The sequence below is a fragment of the Pseudoliparis swirei genome, chromosome 3 (assembly GCF_029220125.1).
Source record: "Pseudoliparis swirei isolate HS2019 ecotype Mariana Trench chromosome 3, NWPU_hadal_v1, whole genome shotgun sequence".
NCBI classification, from domain to species: Eukaryota; Metazoa; Chordata; class Actinopteri; order Perciformes; family Liparidae; genus Pseudoliparis; species Pseudoliparis swirei.
This window is the reverse complement of record NC_079390.1, coordinates 25,597,729-25,615,559: the sequence shown is the minus strand read 5'-3', so window position 1 is coordinate 25,615,559 and position 17,831 is coordinate 25,597,729. Positions and strand designations below refer to the sequence as shown.

Below are 17,831 nucleotides of genomic sequence, written 5' to 3'. Positions count from 1 at the left end.
TTTCATTAGGGGAAGCGCTTTATATAAAAAATATATTCATTAAAAAGAATACATGCAAAAGTGGATGAGAACTGAAGACTATTTTAAACATAACAGTAATGTTTACCTCAAAGTCTATACATAAACGTCGTAATATATTGCCGGACACAAACTTAAAATGTCAATACAATAACAAATCACTGACATCAAAACACAGAGTTGCATTTCATGTTTACCTGCGTGCAGGTACCGGAGGCAGAGAGAGGGGCTGCCGTCTCAGCCGGTAGCTGAGTTTACAATAATTTGCCATTTTTTAAGATACAAACTGTTAGCTGAACAGGTAGGCCACATACAGACAGCTTTAGCTTATTTTACAACGATTTGCTGCTCTCTTAACCAGCGCTGTGGTGAAGTAAAACTTACCGAGACACCGCGGTCAAAATAGCGGAAAATAACGCTATTCTACAAGTTGTTGAGCGGCCGTTCGCCTCCTCTCATTGGCTTTTACCTGCAAAGGTTGTATTGCAGGTACAGTGACAAGGTATTTGCTGTTAGCTCAAACCTTATCTTGACTTCACCTGGTTCACTGTTTCTTCAACACAGCTTCCCTGCTCTGCTTTGTTACGCCCCACCCTGTCAGTATCTAAGTCCAAATTATGAGATAGTAAGTCGAAATTATGAGATAGCATCTCATAATTATGAGATAGTAAGTCGAAATTATAAGATAGTATCTCATAATTATGAGATAGTAAGTCGAAATTATGAGATAGTGAAGTCATAATTATGAGATAGTATCTCATAATTATGACTTACAGGATCTTAATTTTGTTATCACAGTGGCGGAAACGGGCTTCCATAAATAGCCATGGTGATCCAGCTGCTGTGAGAGCGGTTTGATTGGTGTAGTCCTTTGGTCCAATAGCAGCGCAGCTACAGCGCGCGTGACTCCCCGTGTGGGCCAATCAGCGCCGCCCTGACTCCGGCAGCTCCTTTATAGAGCCGCTGTTCCCCTCGGAAGGCATTCCTCCTTGATCTGTGAGCACAGAGCAGACCTAGAAACTACAATGGCCCGAACCAAGCAGACCGCCCGTAAATCCACCGGAGGAAAAGCTCCCCGCAAGCAGCTGGCCACCAAGGCTGCCCGGAAGAGCGCCCCGGCCACCGGCGGCGTGAAGAAGCCCCATCGCTACAGGCCCGGTACCGTGGCTCTGAGGGAGATCCGCCGCTACCAGAAGTCCACCGAGCTGCTGATCCGCAAGCTGCCCTTCCAGCGCCTGGTGAGGGAGATCGCTCAGGACTTCAAGACCGACCTGCGCTTCCAGAGCTCCGCCGTCATGGCGCTGCAGGAGTCCAGCGAGGCGTACCTGGTCGGCCTGTTCGAGGACACCAACCTGTGCGCCATCCACGCCAAGAGGGTCACCATCATGCCCAAGGACATCCAGCTGGCCCGCCGCATCCGCGGGGAGCGCGCATAGTCTACCACTGACCTGAGATCAGCCCAGAGGACAACCAACGGCTCTTTTAAGAGCCACTCACACGCACTGACTGAGCAACAGGTGGTCCTGTGATGGAGAGACATGTAAACATGCACACATGTATTATACAAAGTCATAAGTTTAAAACAAAGTACCATAATATGCTTCACTACATGTGTTGTTTAAGTGGTCAAATGAATAAATAAATATTCACATTTAATTACAGGTGTCATGTCATCCACCCATATATATATATATTTATCATAAGGTTAAAACTTGCTTCTTATTGGTTGGAAACTTTCTATGAATACATTCATATTAATGTGATTTCATAGCTAAATCAATTTTAGACTACATCCTATGAACAGTTTATTGTTTGTTACAAAAATTCCCTCAAAGTCAACTGTTGCTATCCTGGCTCCTGATTGGAGGAATGAGCTCCCCACTGACACCAGGACAGCAGGAAGTCTCTACAGCTTCACCCCGAAACTAAAAATTAGGGCTGTGAAACGATTACAATTTTTAATCACAGGTTTCTGTGGATTAATCATGATTAGTCCCATGTATACATTCAGGGTTTTTCCTGGGTCAAAATGGGTCTTGCGTTAAAAAAGAAAAACTAGTTAAACCTGTAATTTAATTAACAGTTATTTTTCACAGCACTACTAAAAACACATCTTTTCTGACTATCTGAATTAAAACACAGATTATAACTTCGGTGGCTCTTAAATAGCTCTTATTATGGTACTTTTGTAGTTTGACTATGTTGAGGAAATGTTACTTTCTTTATTCTTCTTAGTTTGTACTCTAGGTTGATGCACTTATTTTAAGTCGCTTTGGATAAAAGCGTCTCCTAAGTGACATGTCATGTAATTTAACTTGATTTCCTCAAACATGTCAAATAAAACATTAAATACATCTTTAATGGTTTTAGATTATTATGCAATTCATGGTCAATATTAATACTTCCGCTGAAGAAGTTATTGTTTTTAATCTGGTTCTTGATGTTAGACAATTGGCTTGTGTATTTAGTAAATTACTTCTCATAAACAAACATTTCCTTTCTGACGATTAATTGTATGTAACCTACCAACAAAGCCGTATTTAAATGAGTTAGAGGTTATTTGTTATGTTGTGGCTTATGATGATTCATAAACTGTAGCACAGGAATGTACACCTGTGTGTGTTGTGGTACAAAAGGCTCCTAATGAAGACACCTGTGTTGCAAGAAATGATCCTTAAACTTGCTTCATCAACATGTCTTTTTCAAACGCATGAAGCTGAACGGAGCAGTTCTCTGATTGGCCGATGATAGCTCCGATCTCGTTGACCAATCACAGAGCAGGCTGACTGTTATAAAGACCCGGTGTAGCCGGGGTGAGGACACTCTGCTCTGTGAGTTGACTGAGAGACCAACAGCTACAACATGTCTGGACGTGGAAAGGGAGCCGGTAAGACCAGAGCGAAGGCCAAGACCAGGTCCTCCAGGGCCGGCCTCCAGTTCCCCGTGGGCCGTGTCCACAGGCACTTGAGGAAGGGCAACTACGCCCGGCGTGTCGGCGCCGGAGCTCCGGTGTACCTGGCGGCGGTGCTGGAGTATCTGACCGCTGAGATCCTGGAGCTGGCCGGGAACGCGGCCCGCGACAACAAGAAGACCCGCATTATCCCCCGTCACCTGCAGCTGGCGGTCCGCAACGACGAGGAGCTCAACAAGCTGCTCGGCGGAGTGACCATCGCTCAGGGCGGCGTGCTGCCCAACATCCAGGCGGTGCTGCTGCCCAAGAAGACCGAGAAGGCCGCCAAGAAGTAGACACAACAACACCACCACAACAACAACGGCTCTTTTAAGAGCCACCACTCCGCTAGAGAGATATCCTTTATCATTTAATGACTAGATTTTATTTTACTTACAATTATCTATCCATTTATCAATTATAATCCTCATTAACCAGTTTAAACAATTCATTGTGCAAACCTTAACTATCTGGGTATACTTGTTTAAATAATAGTGAAATGAAAAGCCAACATCCAATTAATCACAGTAATCAAAGGACTAAAACATGATGGATTTATAACTCAAATTCTTCAGACTCAATTTGAACAAATAATTCTAAAATTGAAATCCTTTACGTTTTTATGGTTTATTTTCCTGTACGTCCTCCTCACTTTATAACAAAGATCAAACAACTTTAAATTCCTCAATAAAACAAACTATTAAAATAGTGTTATCCTTCACTATAAATTATTGTAGCGTAATATAATTTCCCCCACTGGGACAAATGAAGGAATATCAAATACACACACACTTTACTCCACTGGAGGCAGACAGTCACCTCATGGAGACTGAAGACTTTCCTCCTGATGGTCTGATAGTGAGACCTGAACCAGGTTCACCTGGTCCAGACCTGGAGATGCTGCTAGAGGCTGAGAGGCTGAGGGGGACGCTAGGATACACTGAGCTCCTCTCCTCTCTCCTTAAGGACGCTGAGGATACACTGAGCTCCTCTCCTCTCTCCTTAAGGACGCTGAGGATACACTGAGCTCCTCTCCTCTCTCCTTAAGGAAGCTTAGGATACACTGAGCTCCTCTCCTCTCTCCTTAAGGACGCTTAGGATACACTGAGCTCCTCTCTCCTTATGGATGTTTAGGATACACTGAGCTCCTCTCTCCTCTCCTCTCTCCTTATGGATGAATGTGTATCTCTCCATCACACATTATTAACTCTGCTTCCTCTCCTGAGTCCTTGTGACTTCACATCTCATAGGGTCCATTGGACCTGCTGGTCTGATGCTGGTTCTGCATCTAGCCTCTGGTCTAGACCGAGCATCCTTCCCAATGGCCCTGCTGATCCTCTGTTGTTTAGCTGAAGGTTTCTTACCTTTTTCCCCCCTGAAAGTTTTTTTAAAAAAAATAGTTGTTCCTGATCTGATGTGAGGTCAAAGGTCAGGGATGTCAATGTGTGCAAACTGTAGAGCCCTCTGAGGGGAGTTTGTGATTTTGGGCTATATACAATAAACTGTATTGAATGAATCTGTTAAATATTTAAATATGCTCTTTTTTGTTGTTTTATATAATCTGCATTAATGGCCAGTATGTTTAATTTGACTTATGAAAACTTAAAACATTTGAAGAGTATGCTTTTTTTTACTAATATGCAGAACCCTACATTTCAATATTAATATTAAGTTTACGTTTCTTATTTTATGTCATTTATCATTCGTTAGTTGATAAATAATGATAACACTTTGTACTTTCACAAAAAATAATCAACAGCTGTTTCCCTACATTTATATATTAATGTTTTTTCTCAAATAGGTATTTCAGGAGAATAATTTAAGATAGTGTTTGTTATTCAATCCAATAACTCCTTGATTAGCAAAGTATACATATTAATGTTTTTTAAAAAGTCTTCAATTGTTGTGACAATACTAATATAATTTGCTGAGTTTACCATGAAAAAATATCATGTGTCTTATATTCTAAATAACCTTTAGCTGACGTGGAATAACTTGAACAAAGGTAAATATTCTTAGTAACTTTTAGTCTTCAACGTCCTTGTTTCAGGTTAATCTTCACATTTCGTTGACAATGTTGAACATAAACCATATTTTACACATTGAGCCTTTCATAAGATCTTAATTACACATTGCATTTAATCAGACTTCATCTATCCAATCTGTCATTGACTGTATATAATTATCTAAGTTCGTAGCTGAGAAGTTTTATCCTGAAACTCCACTTTCTAGGCCAAACATGAAGCTGAACGGAGCTGTTCTCTGATTGGCCGATCGTAACTCCGCTCTCGTTGACCAATCAGAGAGCAGTCTGACTGTTATAAAGACCCGGTGTAGCCAGGGGAGGACACTCTTCTCTGTGAGTTGACTCAGAGACCAACAGCTACAACATGTCTGGACGTGGAAAGGGAGCCGGTAAGACCAGAGCGAAGGCCAAGACCAGGTCCTCCAGGGCCGGGCTCCAGTTCCCCGTGGGCCGTGTCCACAGGCACTTGAGGAAGGGTAACTACGCTCGGCGTGTCGGCGCCGGAGCTCCGGTGTACCTGGCGGCGGTGCTGGAGTATCTGACCGCTGAGATCCTGGAGCTGGCCGGGAACGCGGCCCGCGACAACAAGAAGACCCGCATCATCCCCCGTCACCTGCAGCTGGCCGTCCGCAACGACGAGGAGCTCAACAAGCTGCTGGGCGGAGTGACCATCGCTCAGGGCGGCGTGCTTCCTAACATCCAGGCGGTGCTGCTGCCCAAGAAGACCGAGAAGGCCGCCAAGAAGTAGACACAAAAACACCACCACAACAACAACGGCTCTTTTAAGAGCCACGCACTCAGCTAGAGAGATCCTTACTACAACAGTATAACTTTGATTTAGGTTCAATTTTTTTAGACAATCTGAGTAAGTCACACAGTTATATATTGAACACTGATCATGTTGACTCATCTGTCAGACACACACAGTCGTAGGGAGCACAACTGATCATGTGTGTTTGTGTAACATGCATCATTATATATTTTCTTATACCTGCACACTGCTTTTTGGCGAAATTGCCGTTTTGAAATCAAAATCGATCATCCAGGTTTCACCTCAAACACGCATGTGTAAAGTGATGCAACTCCAGCTGCTCATCCTGTTGACACTACAGGCTCATACTGGATAATCAATGCTATGATGGCCCCATGTAGTTTCATTCATATCCTGCTTTAGGCCAAAACTAATATTACTGACATTTGTTAAGTGAACCATACAGATTATTTATTACTAGTATCGATAAATATACCAGTATCGTAGTTATGGTATATTGTAGTTATTGTATTGAATTCTGGTATCAGTATCATGATATTTATGGCAGGTGTCGTATAGAAGTTATAATGTTAGTATCATGAGAGCAGGTAGAGGCAGAACTGACTCCAGGCTCAGCAGAGCTCTCGAGTCCTTGAAGACTGTTCAGGCCAAAGAAAGGAAGTTGATTCATGACTGACGAACCATATTATATATAATGCCAATGTATATTTGTTATCATTATTATAGGGCCTGATCACTGACTCAGAGTGGAGGACTGCTGTTTATTATCATAAATTGTATTTGTGGTCAGAACTCTGAAATGATGGTAGTTCTGAAGCTTTGAGGTTTCATCAACGTGGCGACATCAAGTCACCTGCAGTCAGATTATTAACGTTAACTTCAGTTATTAATCTATGGGTTAATTATCTTTATCTTAACATGCACTTTAACTAAAACACACCACTTGAAGCACACACCCAAACACTTCACATTATTTGTTGTCTTTCTGTCGTGTTGATTGTTGTTTGTTTGTCATGTCCAAATGTTGCACCTTCCACCAAAAAAAATTCCTCGTTTGTTTGTGAAAACATTCCTGGCAATAAAACTGTTTCTGATTCTGATTCTGATTCTGATATAACTCATGATATAACTTATAGAAACCACTTATTGTGTGTTGACAAAACGTATGAGGAAAATTAAACAAACTGTTTTATTTGGATTATTATGAAATTCACTGTTAAAATAATTATATCCTAGTTTTTATTTGTATTTATTTTTTACTTTGGTTTATTTGATAAGAGACGGTGCACATTAATATAAACTATTCTATATGTGAGCCAGTTAGCCGAGAGGAAGACGTATAACATTTAAATAAAAACATATACTAAATATACTAGGTTTATACAATATTAATTAGATTAGATATACCTTTATTAGTCCAACAGTGGGTGAATTTCAATATTAATGTTTTATAATGAATAGTATAAATACACTAGAATCATCAATACTATCAACACAGAGCAAATACAATACAACTATTACACTAGATTATCTTTATTGTTATTAAAAACGTAAAGTCAGACATGTTTTATATGAAAAGATTTATAGAAATTACGTTTGTTTTTCATGTTTATTCTTGTAATGACTAATTCGGTTTGATAACAACCTCATGTTAATAAATACAGTACATTATGTACATTTAATAGTGACCCACTTTACATGAGGTAAATAACAATAAACACCTGTGACTGTGCCCGCGGTCCCATCGGGACTTATTCGGTGCATTTACTAAAACTCAAAACGACCGTGACAGTAAAACGAGACCCGGAGCTCCGGTGAGCTCAGCCGGTCCACCTGAGACGGAACCGCCCAGATGCACCGCTCACACTTGTGTGTTTACTGCCGCCGACAACTGCTCGGATTCGGACCAAATAAACCTCGTCACCGCGGAGACTTCCGTGCCGTCGCGTCCTCGCGCGTCTCCGGTAACCGGACCGCCGGCGTCACGTGCCACACGGAACATTTTTACCCGTTTTTAGAGTCCAAATGTGGAGGAAACCCGGTGCGAGTTGCACCAAGTGACCGTGAATCCGAGAGGTTTGAAGCTTCGCGGGGGTAAATAAACGAGTCCTCGGAGCCGAACGCGGCCTCAGTGTGGAGGGAGAAGTGTCCTCTCGCTGCCGCAACAGCGGCTGTGTTTCAAAACGGTTCTCGTGTGTGGAATTTATCTCCAAAACGGAGGAAGAGAAAACACAAGTGTCGCCATGTTTCATCAGCTCGACAGAGCGGCGGTGCCGGTTGACTCTCTACGGTTCTCATGTGCTTTATAAGATCCGCCTCTCGACGGCAGAACGACACAAACACACAGACACGCAGACATGGCAGAAGAACCTCCAGCAGCTCCCCCGGCGGCCAAAGCCCCGAAGGCCGTGAAGGCGGCGAAACCGGTCAAGGCGGTGAAGGCCGTGAAGGCTGTTAATTCCACGAAGGCCCCCAAATCACCGAAGAAGGTGGCCCGCTCCGTGGGACCATCCCTCCAGAAGCTGATTACCGAAGCCGTGACCGAATCCAAGGAACGAAAAGGGATCTCTCTCCCCGGCATCAAGAAGGCGCTGTCCGCCGAAGGCATCGACGTGGTGAAGGCCAGGGGTCGCATCATCACCGCGGTGAATAAACTGGTGGCTGACGAAACTCTGACCCAGGCTACCGGGTCAGGGGCTTCCGGCTCCTTCAAGATCACCAAGACGGCGCCCAAAGCCAAGCCGGAGACGAAAGTGGCGAAGAAGAGCGTCAAAGCCGTTAAACCCGCTGCCAAGACGCCCGTGAAGACCGTGAAGAGAGCGGTGAAGAAGTCCCCAAAGAAGGCCGTCAAGAAGCCGGCAGCCAAGCCTGCTACCCCCAAGAAAACCACCCCCAAGAAAACTACCCCGAAAAAAGTGACCCCGAAAAAAGCCGCCAAGCCCGCGAAGAAGGCTCCGGCCAAGAGAGCTGCAGCGAAGAGGAAGTGAAGCGGCTCTTGGAGCAGCACGAGTGCACCAAACGGCTCTTTTAAGAGCCACACACATTCATGAAGAGCTCCGTCCTGCTATTAGGGTCTGATTAAGCAAGATAAACAACTTGGTCATCGATCGTAGATGACACTTCTGCTAAGTTATTTGGTTCGATTGATCATAAATATATATAAAAAAATCTAGCCAATATAACATATTGCATATATCATAAGCATTTGTATTGACAGTAAACTTTGTTCATTTATAGAGTTAAGATACATCAATTATGAATATAACATTTTTTTTTTAACCTAAACTACGTAGATTACAGTAAAAAACATAAGCAGAATAAGTTTAATACATAAACAAATACACTTCATCTTATATTAATATTATTTACTCTTGCACTGCGTTAATTGTTTAATTTTGTGAATGTATAGTATATAAGACAAAACAAGAGCTGCATATGAGTATTTAAGGAAATGTATTAGCATATGAGAGAAAACAGTTTCTGTATTTTGTTTAATAAATAGCTGTTTTAGAATTATAATATGAATCCCTAGTGGGGGGGGGCATCCAGACAACAAAAGACACAACAGACCAGAAACACGACAAGTTTTATTGATTTTGTTTTGTGTTTATTTTGTTTTTAACTTGTTTGGTTTTGTAAGGGGGTAGGGTTCTCTGGTCCACACATCCAGGACAGTAGGTGGCGGAAATGCACTGTTCACTGGATGCCATCCGCCAAAAAAATCAAAAGAAGAAGAAGAAGAGCGGTTTGATTGGTGTAGTCCTTTGGTCCAATAGCAGCGCAGCTACAGCGCGCGTGACTCCCCGTGTGGGCCAATCAGCGCCGCCCTGACTCCGGCAGCTCCTTTATAGAGCCGCTGTTCCCCTCGGAGGGCATTCCTCCTTGTTCTGTGATCACAGAGCAGACCTAGAAACTACAATGGCCCGAACCAAGCAGACCGCCCGTAAATCCACCGGAGGAAAAGCTCCCCGCAAGCAGCTGGCCACCAAGGCTGCCCGGAAGAGCGCCCCGGCCACCGGCGGCGTGAAGAAGCCCCATCGCTACAGGCCCGGTACCGTGGCTCTGAGGGAGATCCGCCGCTACCAGAAGTCCACCGAGCTGCTGATCCGCAAGCTGCCCTTCCAGCGCCTGGTGAGGGAGATCGCTCAGGACTTCAAGACCGACCTGCGCTTCCAGAGCTCCGCCGTCATGGCGCTGCAGGAGTCCAGCGAGGCGTACCTGGTCGGCCTGTTCGAGGACACCAACCTGTGCGCCATCCACGCCAAGAGGGTCACCATCATGCCCAAGGACATCCAGCTGGCCCGCCGCATCCGCGGGGAGCGCGCATAGTCTACCACTGACCTGAGATCAGCCCAGAGGACAACCAACGGCTCTTTTAAGAGCCACTCACACGCACTGACTGAGCAACAGGTGGTCCTGTGATGGAGAGACATGTTGACATGCACACAACGTAGCGCTTAATGATATTATTAAATATACACGTACTGGATTTTACAACATTTATAGACATGTTGTATTTATTGCATATAGATAAATGGTCACTTTGGCTCCAGATTTAAAACCTGCTTCTTATTTGCTGGTTGTGACGCATTACAGGAGATTGTGTTCTTTGTGTGTTTTTTACCTCCAAACTAGGAAGCTTACTGCAGGGTGTCTGCGGGGCATTAAAAAGTCTTAAAAAGTCTTGCATTGCTTTTCCTAAAAATAAGGCCTTAAAAAGTCTTAAATTGTCTTAAATTCAGATTGGATTGGTCTTAAATTTTTTGGGTGTCATGTCACTGCGAATATGAGGCAATCTGGTCCACCAGGTCCGTATTTTGCTCCGGTCACTCTGCGGTGTCTCTGGTGTCACCGGGGTCACGCCCCTTCTCTTAAAGGAGCCCCGCGTATTCGGTCCCATCCCCGACAACATGAAGCATCGGCTACTTTAGAAAACATGGGGGGGATGCAAGTTCAACAACGGCTTGAAAAGAACGAGTGTTTCTGGTCACGGTCGGTGAAATGCTTCTGAAGCTGCGTTATGTGTCGGGAGACTTTCCAGCGGTGGAATCTCACGTGCAGAGCAAGAAGCACAGAGACTAGCGAAGGCCGCCAGCAGCCCGCGGGGCTAGCTCCTGCTCCGCCGCTAGCTCCTGCTCCGCCGCCCGCAACAACGTCAACGCTACAACGATGGTCACCGGAGGAAATCCAGCACCGTGCAACAAAGAGCTCATCACCGAAGACCAACGCTGCGGTGCGTTCTTCATTCTGTTTGACGAGACTCTGGACCAGACCACCGCGAGCAGACAGCTGGACTTCATGTGCGCTATTGGTGAAATGACCCGGTCCAGTCAGGATCCTATGGAGCTCATGGGCCGTGACACGCCCAGGACCTACTTCAGCATTTCAAAGTAAGTCTCACATAAATATATATGTATTAACTAACCTCATGTATACGAGTATGTGTTTCATATAGTTAAGCTTTACTCGTGTCAAGTTAATAACAGGTATGCATAGGCGCACTACACATTAATTAGACTAACACAAATAGTTTTAGAATGGTAGTAGAGTGTTGTTTACCTGTCAATATGTCTCCATAGTGTTCACTAGGCTCAAGAGATGGCTCGCGTTGCTTAATTTGTAAAAATAGTATTCATTCATATTGATCCAGTCTGACATTAATCTGAAGTGGTGTCATAAGAGATGTGGTGACTGTTGTTTGGCTAATGTCTGCCTTTTCTTTCGTTTTTCCAGGAGAATGGACCAAATGTCAACTGGAAGTTTTTGTATTCATATAGTTTGAAAAAGATTGTTTTCCTAGTATATTCACAAAAGCTCAGGAGTAGACGTATGAACCTGTGCACAAACATCCATTACATAGAGACATAAGAACTCACTCACGCTCTCACACACACACACACATACAATTATGTAAATGTATTTGCATTTTAAAAGCAGCTGGAAATGTTATTTATGTTATTTTATAGATTTTTTTGTTCAAAAGGAACTATGTTGCACGTCTTTAAAAAATATATTTTCTTGATTTTATAGACATTTGTTCATGGGACCTAAATGTTCTGAAAATGTTGTATTAATAAATATAATTTACAACAGCAATGACATTTGTGTTATCCTTTTGCATTACACCATACTGTTCATTTTGAACAGTGTGTTTACTTAGTTTGAATTAATTAATTTAGATTAATGTATATTTCCTTCATACGTTAGGTCTTAAATTTTATTGAGACGTGGTCTTAAAAAGTCTTAAATTTCACTGGTTTATTCCTGTAGACACCCTGTTACTGTGAATAGAGAGTTTGAATACATTCCTATAAATGTGATGTCATCGCTAACTGTTATAAATGCTTCTGTTCACATGTCCTTCAGAGTGAAACTTGGATATTCTTCAAACTAATTGTCTACAGAAAAGGCATTCATGAGTAGACTTACTGATCTACTGCAGTGGTCACCAACCAGGTGAGACTATGACCCCTGACCTCCTCCTGGCCGCTCAGATCTCCCTGTTGAGAGGAAACGACGGTCCAGACTGGACTTATGACTTGAGGCTCTTTATTTGGTCTAATTCAATGAAATCAAAACACTAGTCCAGCGTTCAAATGGATGAGACCAGGAACACAAAAGTTAATTATTTGTTAACCGCATACAATATGAACAAGAAAAAACATTTCAATGAGCAGCTGGATGAACTACCAACATAAATGTTTATCAACTGACGTTACAGCACGACACTGACAACATGATCAGTCAGTGCAACTCATGTAAGCTCAGCTCCTCACAATGCCATCAAGTCATGTGACTCCAGTCAGTGCTCTGTCTGTGACTGAACTCTGTCTGTGAGCTTGGAGTTAGGTCAGAAGCACAGCCAGTCTGAGGCCGTCTGTCAGTCATCACCTGGTCTTTGATTTGCTGATTTTCGCAACTTCACTGACGAGTTTTTCGGTGCGACCACTGATCTATGGGATAATTATAATATATTAAAAGATTAATTGTTGATTTAACATGAATCTATTTTAGACCACTTCCTATTTACAGTTCATCACTTTATGGCCATTAACTAAATTCCCTCAGTCAACTTGATTTCCTCAAACAGCTGTCAAATAAAACATTAAATACAACTGTAATGCTTTTAGATTATTATGCAATTCATGGTCAACAATATTGGCTTGTGTATTTAGTAAATTACTTCTCATAAACAAACATTTCCTTTCTGACAATTAATTGTCTGTAACCTACCAACAAAGCCGTATTTAAATGAGTTAGAGGTTATTTGTTATGTTGTGGCTTATGATGATTGATATGAACTGTAGCACAGGAATGTACACCTGTGTGTGTTGTGGTACTGAAGGCACCTGTGTTGCAAGAAATGATCCTTAAACTTGTTTCATCAACGTGTCTTTTGCAAACACATGAAGCTGAACGGAGCAGTTCTCTGATTGGCCGATGATAGCTCCGCTCTCGTTGACCAATCAGAGAGCAGTCTGACTGTTATAAAGACCCGGTGTAGCCGGGGTGAGGGCACTGTTCTCTGTGAGTTGACTGAGAGACCAACAGCTGCGACATGTCTGGACGTGGAAAGGGAGCCGGTAAGACCAGAGCGAAGGCCAAGACCAGGTCCTCCAGGGCCGGGCTCCAGTTCCCCGTGGGCCGTGTCCACAGGCACTTGAGGAAGGGTAACTACGCCCGGCGTGTCGGCGCCGGAGCTCCGGTGTACCTGGCGGCGGTGCTGGAGTATCTGACCGCTGAGATCCTGGAGCTGGCCGGGAACGCGGCCCGCGACAACAAGAAGACCCGCATCATCCCCCGTCACCTGCAGCTGGCCGTCCGCAACGACGAGGAGCTCAACAAGCTGCTGGGCGGAGTGACCATCGCTCAGGGCGGCGTGCTGCCCAACATCCAGGCGGTGCTGCTGCCCAAGAAGACCGAGAAGGCCGCCAAGAAGTAGACACAACAACAACAACGGCTCTTTTAAGAGCCACGCACTCCGCTAGAGAGCGATCCTTAATCATCGAGGTGGAAACACTATATTCATCATTTAATAAGTGAAATGCAGACAGCTGTTCACGGAGGTTCTGTGAGTTCATCTCTCCCAACAGACACTTAGTATTAATGATGGACAACAGGTCTATTTATAACATTTTATTTTACTGCTGAGCAGCTATAATGCTGAATATATAGTAACGTATATGAAAGTATTTTGTGTGTATATTTAATATATGTATATACACTTGGGTGTATATATGTTAGGGATGTCAGCGTTAATCTATGCGATTAATGTGGCCGCGATTAACGCACTAAAATATTTTAACGCAACTTTGTTTACTTCCGGTGTTCGTTGACATTTTTGCACTCCCCTGAGTGTCAAACAGCGGCAATGCGGTTTGACACTGTTTCCGTTTTTAAAATACGGAGCAGAAATCAGTTTAAACTCGTGGATTCAATTCAGTTTATTTGTATAGCCCAATCTAATTTGTCTGGGAGTGCTTTACAATCTGTACACATAGACATCCCTGCCCCAAAACCTCACATCGGACCAGGAAAAACTCCCAAATAACCCTTCAGGCGGAAAAAAAGGGAAGAAACCTTCAGGAGAGAACAGAGGAGGATCCCTCTCCAGGATGGACAGATGCAATAGATGTAATGTGACCAGAAGGACAGATTTAGAGTTAAATACATTCAATGAATATGACAGAGTGTATGAATAGTTCATAGTAGGCATATTCCACGATGGAGACCTCCACGATTCTTCAGGCAGATGGCGGTGGGGAGGAGGAGAGGGCGGAGTCTCAACAGGACAGTGGCATAGTCAGGAGCAGGAATTCCACGACCCAGACCTCGATGATCCATCAGCAGATAGGATCTATGCCGTCTCATAGGGTCCGATGACCCCATGAGACGTGAAGTCACAAGGACTCCGGGGAGAAAGCAGAGTTAGTAACGTGTGATTGACAGATGAACATTCTTCCTTAAGGAGAGAAAAGAGGAGATAGGTGCTCAGTGCATCCTAAACGTCCCCCGGCAGCTATAAGCCTATAGCAGCATATCAAGGGGCTGGACCAGGTGAACCTGATTCAGCCCTAACTATAAGCTCTGTCAAAGAGGAAGGTCTTCAGTCTACTCTTAAACGAGGTGACTGTGTCTGCCTCCCGGACTGAAGGTGAAGCTGGTTCCATAAAAGAGGAGCTTGATAACTAAAGGCTCTGGCTCCCATTCTACTTTTTAAGACTCTAGGATCTACAAGTAGTCCCGCATTTAGTGAGCGTAGCTCTCTAGTGGGGCAATATGGTACGACAAGCTCCTTAAGATATGATGGTGCATCACCAATCAAGGCTTTGTAGGTTAAGAGAAGAATTATAAAAGTGATTCTTGATTTTACTGGGAGCCAGTGCAGAGCAGCTAGTGCAGGAGTGATGTGATCTCTGTTCTTAGTTTTAGTGAGAACACGAGCTGCAGCATTCTGGATCAACTGGAGGGACCTAAGAGACTTATTAGAGCAGCCTGATAATAAGGAGTTGACCTAAGAGACTTATAGAGCAGCCTGATAATAACGAGTTGACCTAAGAGACTTATAGAGCAGCCTGATAATAAGGAGTTGTATATAAGTATACATCTCTATATATACACATACACTACCGTTCAAAAGTTTGGGATCACTTAGAAATGACTATTTTTCAAAGAAAAGCAGTTTTTTCAATAAAGATAACATTAAATTAATCAGAAATACACTCTACATTGTTAATGTGGTAAATGACTCTTCTAGGTGGAAACGTCTGGTTTCTAATGAAATATCTCCAGAGGTGTATAGAGGCCCATTTCATCATCACTCCAGTGTTCTGATGGTACATTGTGTTATCGCCTTAGAAGACTAATGTCTGATTAGAAAACCCTTGTGCAATTATGTTAGCACAGCTGAAAACAGTTATGCTGGTGATATAAGCTATACAACTGGCCTTCCTTTGAGCTTGAAGTTTGTAGAACAAAATTAATACTTCAAATATTAATCATTATTTCTAACCTTGTCAATGTCTTGACTATATTTTATATTCATTTGATAAATAAAAGTGTGATTTTTCATAGAAGACACGAAATTGTCTGGGTGATCCCAAAGTTTTGAACGGTAGTGTATAAGTATAGATCTATATACACATATGTATAAATTTGTATATATTTATATATTAGGGCTGTCAATTGATTAACAAAAATTAACTAATTAATCGCACATTTTGAAATTCATTAATCGTGATTAAAAGTTTGTTTTCTTCTTTTTTTTCTTTTTAAAGACCAAACTTCACACAGAGCTGTGTTTTCAAAGAGGCTCCTACCTATAAAGTGCCAGCGAGGTATTTAATATCATGGATGATAAATCGTTTCTTCAGTGAAACATCAGATTAGTAAAAAAAAGAAGTATATTGAGACCCCATTGGTTCTGTCATCTTTAACACTGAGCAGCAGAACCAGTGGCCTTGGTAACTGACTGACATTCAAATATGTCACGTTAACCCTCTGGAGGCTGGGCTCATGTCTCCATTTTACAAAAAAATTTAAATTCACCTTTTAAAGGTGTTTGCATGTGACACATACCCACGTGTTCTACATCAAACATTCCAGAACAATCTCAGCTCTGAAATGAGCCTCAGTTGTCCTGGTGCCGTGTTCTCTGCTCTCTGACTGACAGGCTGCTAATGAGCCTTACCTGTGAGGTGGGAGGTCCTTTGTGATTTACTGAGTGTTCATTGGTTGTTTTTTCGCTAAATGTTGACAGACAAACGGATTGACCAATCACGTTGAAGGTTTCGTGTGACGAGTTCTTTCCGAGCCGCATTACCCGATCCGTCGCCCCTCCGTTCCTCTGTGTATCAGAGGGGGAGACGGGAGGAAGGAGGAGCAGGAGGAAACCCGACTGATTCATCCACGAACACCGGAAGTAAACAAAGTTGCGTTAATTGCGTTAAAATATTTTTGTGCGTTAACGCGGACAAATTAATCGCATAGATTAACACGTTAACACTGACAGCCCTAATATGTATACATCTATATATGTATACATATTCATAATATATAATATATTCAAACCTGTGATGACGTCTCCCATCCACTATATAAATATATATATATACTTATATATTTATAAGTGTATATATATACTTATATAAGTATATATATACTTATAATTATATATATATAAGTATATGTATAAATATATACTTATATATACTTATATATAATAAATGTATATTCAATACATGTACATGTATATATAATAAATATATGTGTATTATATATATATATATTTACTAGTACACTGTGTTTTGTCTCCAAGAGAAACTCAACGAGGCGATGATGGAAAATCAGAAGAGTTCATCTCATTACCCAGAAACCAAACAGCTGCTGTGTATATACTTATATACTTATCACAAACCTGTGATGACGTCTCCCGTCCACTATATAAGTATATATATATATAGAGAGTGTGTTGTGTTGTTGTTATAGTGTGTTGTGTTGTTGTTATAGTGTGTTGTGTTGTTGTTAGTGTGTTGTGTTGTTGTTATAGTGTGTTGTGTTGTTGTTATAGTGTGTTGTGTTGTTGTTAGTGTGTTGTTGTTATTATTAGTGTTATTGTTAGTGTTGTTATTATTGTATTGTTAGTTGTTATTATGTTATTTGTGTTGTTATTATTATTAATGTGTATTGTTATTGTTATAGTGTGTTGTGTTATTATTTAGTGTGTATTATATTTATTGTTGTTAATTTGTGTTATTATTAGTGTATATTGTTGTTATAATGTGTTGTTATGTTATTTATTATTATATTTAGGTTGTTGTTATAGTGTGTTGTGTTGTTGTTAGTGTGTTGTGTTGTTGTTAGTGTGTTGTGTTGTTGTTATAGTGTGTTGTGTTGTTAGTGTGTTGTGTTGTTGTTATAGTGTTGTGTTGTTGTTAGAGTGTGTTGTGTTGTTGTTATAGTGTTGTGTTGTTGTTAGAGTGTTGTGTTGTTGTTATAGTGTGTTGTTGTTATAGTGTGTTGTGTTGTTGTTAGTGTGTTGTGTTGTTGTTATAGTGTGTTGTGTT

The 17,831-nt window shown here is 42.1% G+C and overlaps 4 protein-coding genes across 4 annotated transcripts; all 4 read left to right on the top strand.

Annotated features, from left to right (window-relative positions):
• Nucleotides 1–2,846: 2,846 nt before the first annotated feature.
• On the top strand, nucleotides 2,847–4,484 carry LOC130191855 (late histone H2A.L3). Its single transcript, XM_056411579.1, has one exon. The coding sequence runs from the start codon at nucleotides 2,881–2,883 to the stop codon at nucleotides 3,262–3,264; it is 384 nt and encodes a 127-aa protein (XP_056267554.1). The 5' UTR covers nucleotides 2,847–2,880; the 3' UTR covers nucleotides 3,265–4,484.
• An 840-nt stretch (nucleotides 4,485–5,324) lies between these two features.
• On the top strand, nucleotides 5,325–5,742 carry LOC130191856 (late histone H2A.L3). The gene has a single exon (XM_056411580.1). The coding sequence runs from the start codon at nucleotides 5,359–5,361 to the stop codon at nucleotides 5,740–5,742; it is 384 nt and encodes a 127-aa protein (XP_056267555.1). The 5' UTR covers nucleotides 5,325–5,358.
• A 2,381-nt stretch (nucleotides 5,743–8,123) lies between these two features.
• On the top strand, nucleotides 8,124–8,928 carry LOC130191852 (histone H1-like). Its single transcript, XM_056411577.1, has one exon. It carries the CDS (start codon nucleotides 8,124–8,126, stop codon nucleotides 8,751–8,753), a length of 630 nt encoding a protein of 209 aa, XP_056267552.1. The 3' UTR covers nucleotides 8,754–8,928.
• A 4,396-nt stretch (nucleotides 8,929–13,324) lies between these two features.
• On the top strand, nucleotides 13,325–17,302 carry LOC130191853 (late histone H2A.L3). Its single transcript, XM_056411578.1, has 2 exons — nucleotides 13,325–13,837; nucleotides 17,084–17,302. Exon 1 carries the CDS (start codon nucleotides 13,325–13,327, stop codon nucleotides 13,706–13,708), a length of 384 nt encoding a protein of 127 aa, XP_056267553.1. The 3' UTR covers nucleotides 13,709–13,837; nucleotides 17,084–17,302.
• Nucleotides 17,303–17,831: the final 529 nt, after the last annotated feature.

Coding starts and splice junctions, on each gene's coding strand:
- LOC130191855 (XM_056411579.1), top strand. CDS start 2,881: ATGTCTGGACGTGGAAAGGGAGCCGGTAAGACCAGAGCGAAGGCCAAG.
- LOC130191856 (XM_056411580.1), top strand. CDS start 5,359: ATGTCTGGACGTGGAAAGGGAGCCGGTAAGACCAGAGCGAAGGCCAAG.
- LOC130191852 (XM_056411577.1), top strand. CDS start 8,124: ATGGCAGAAGAACCTCCAGCAGCTCCCCCGGCGGCCAAAGCCCCGAAG.
- LOC130191853 (XM_056411578.1), top strand. CDS start 13,325: ATGTCTGGACGTGGAAAGGGAGCCGGTAAGACCAGAGCGAAGGCCAAG.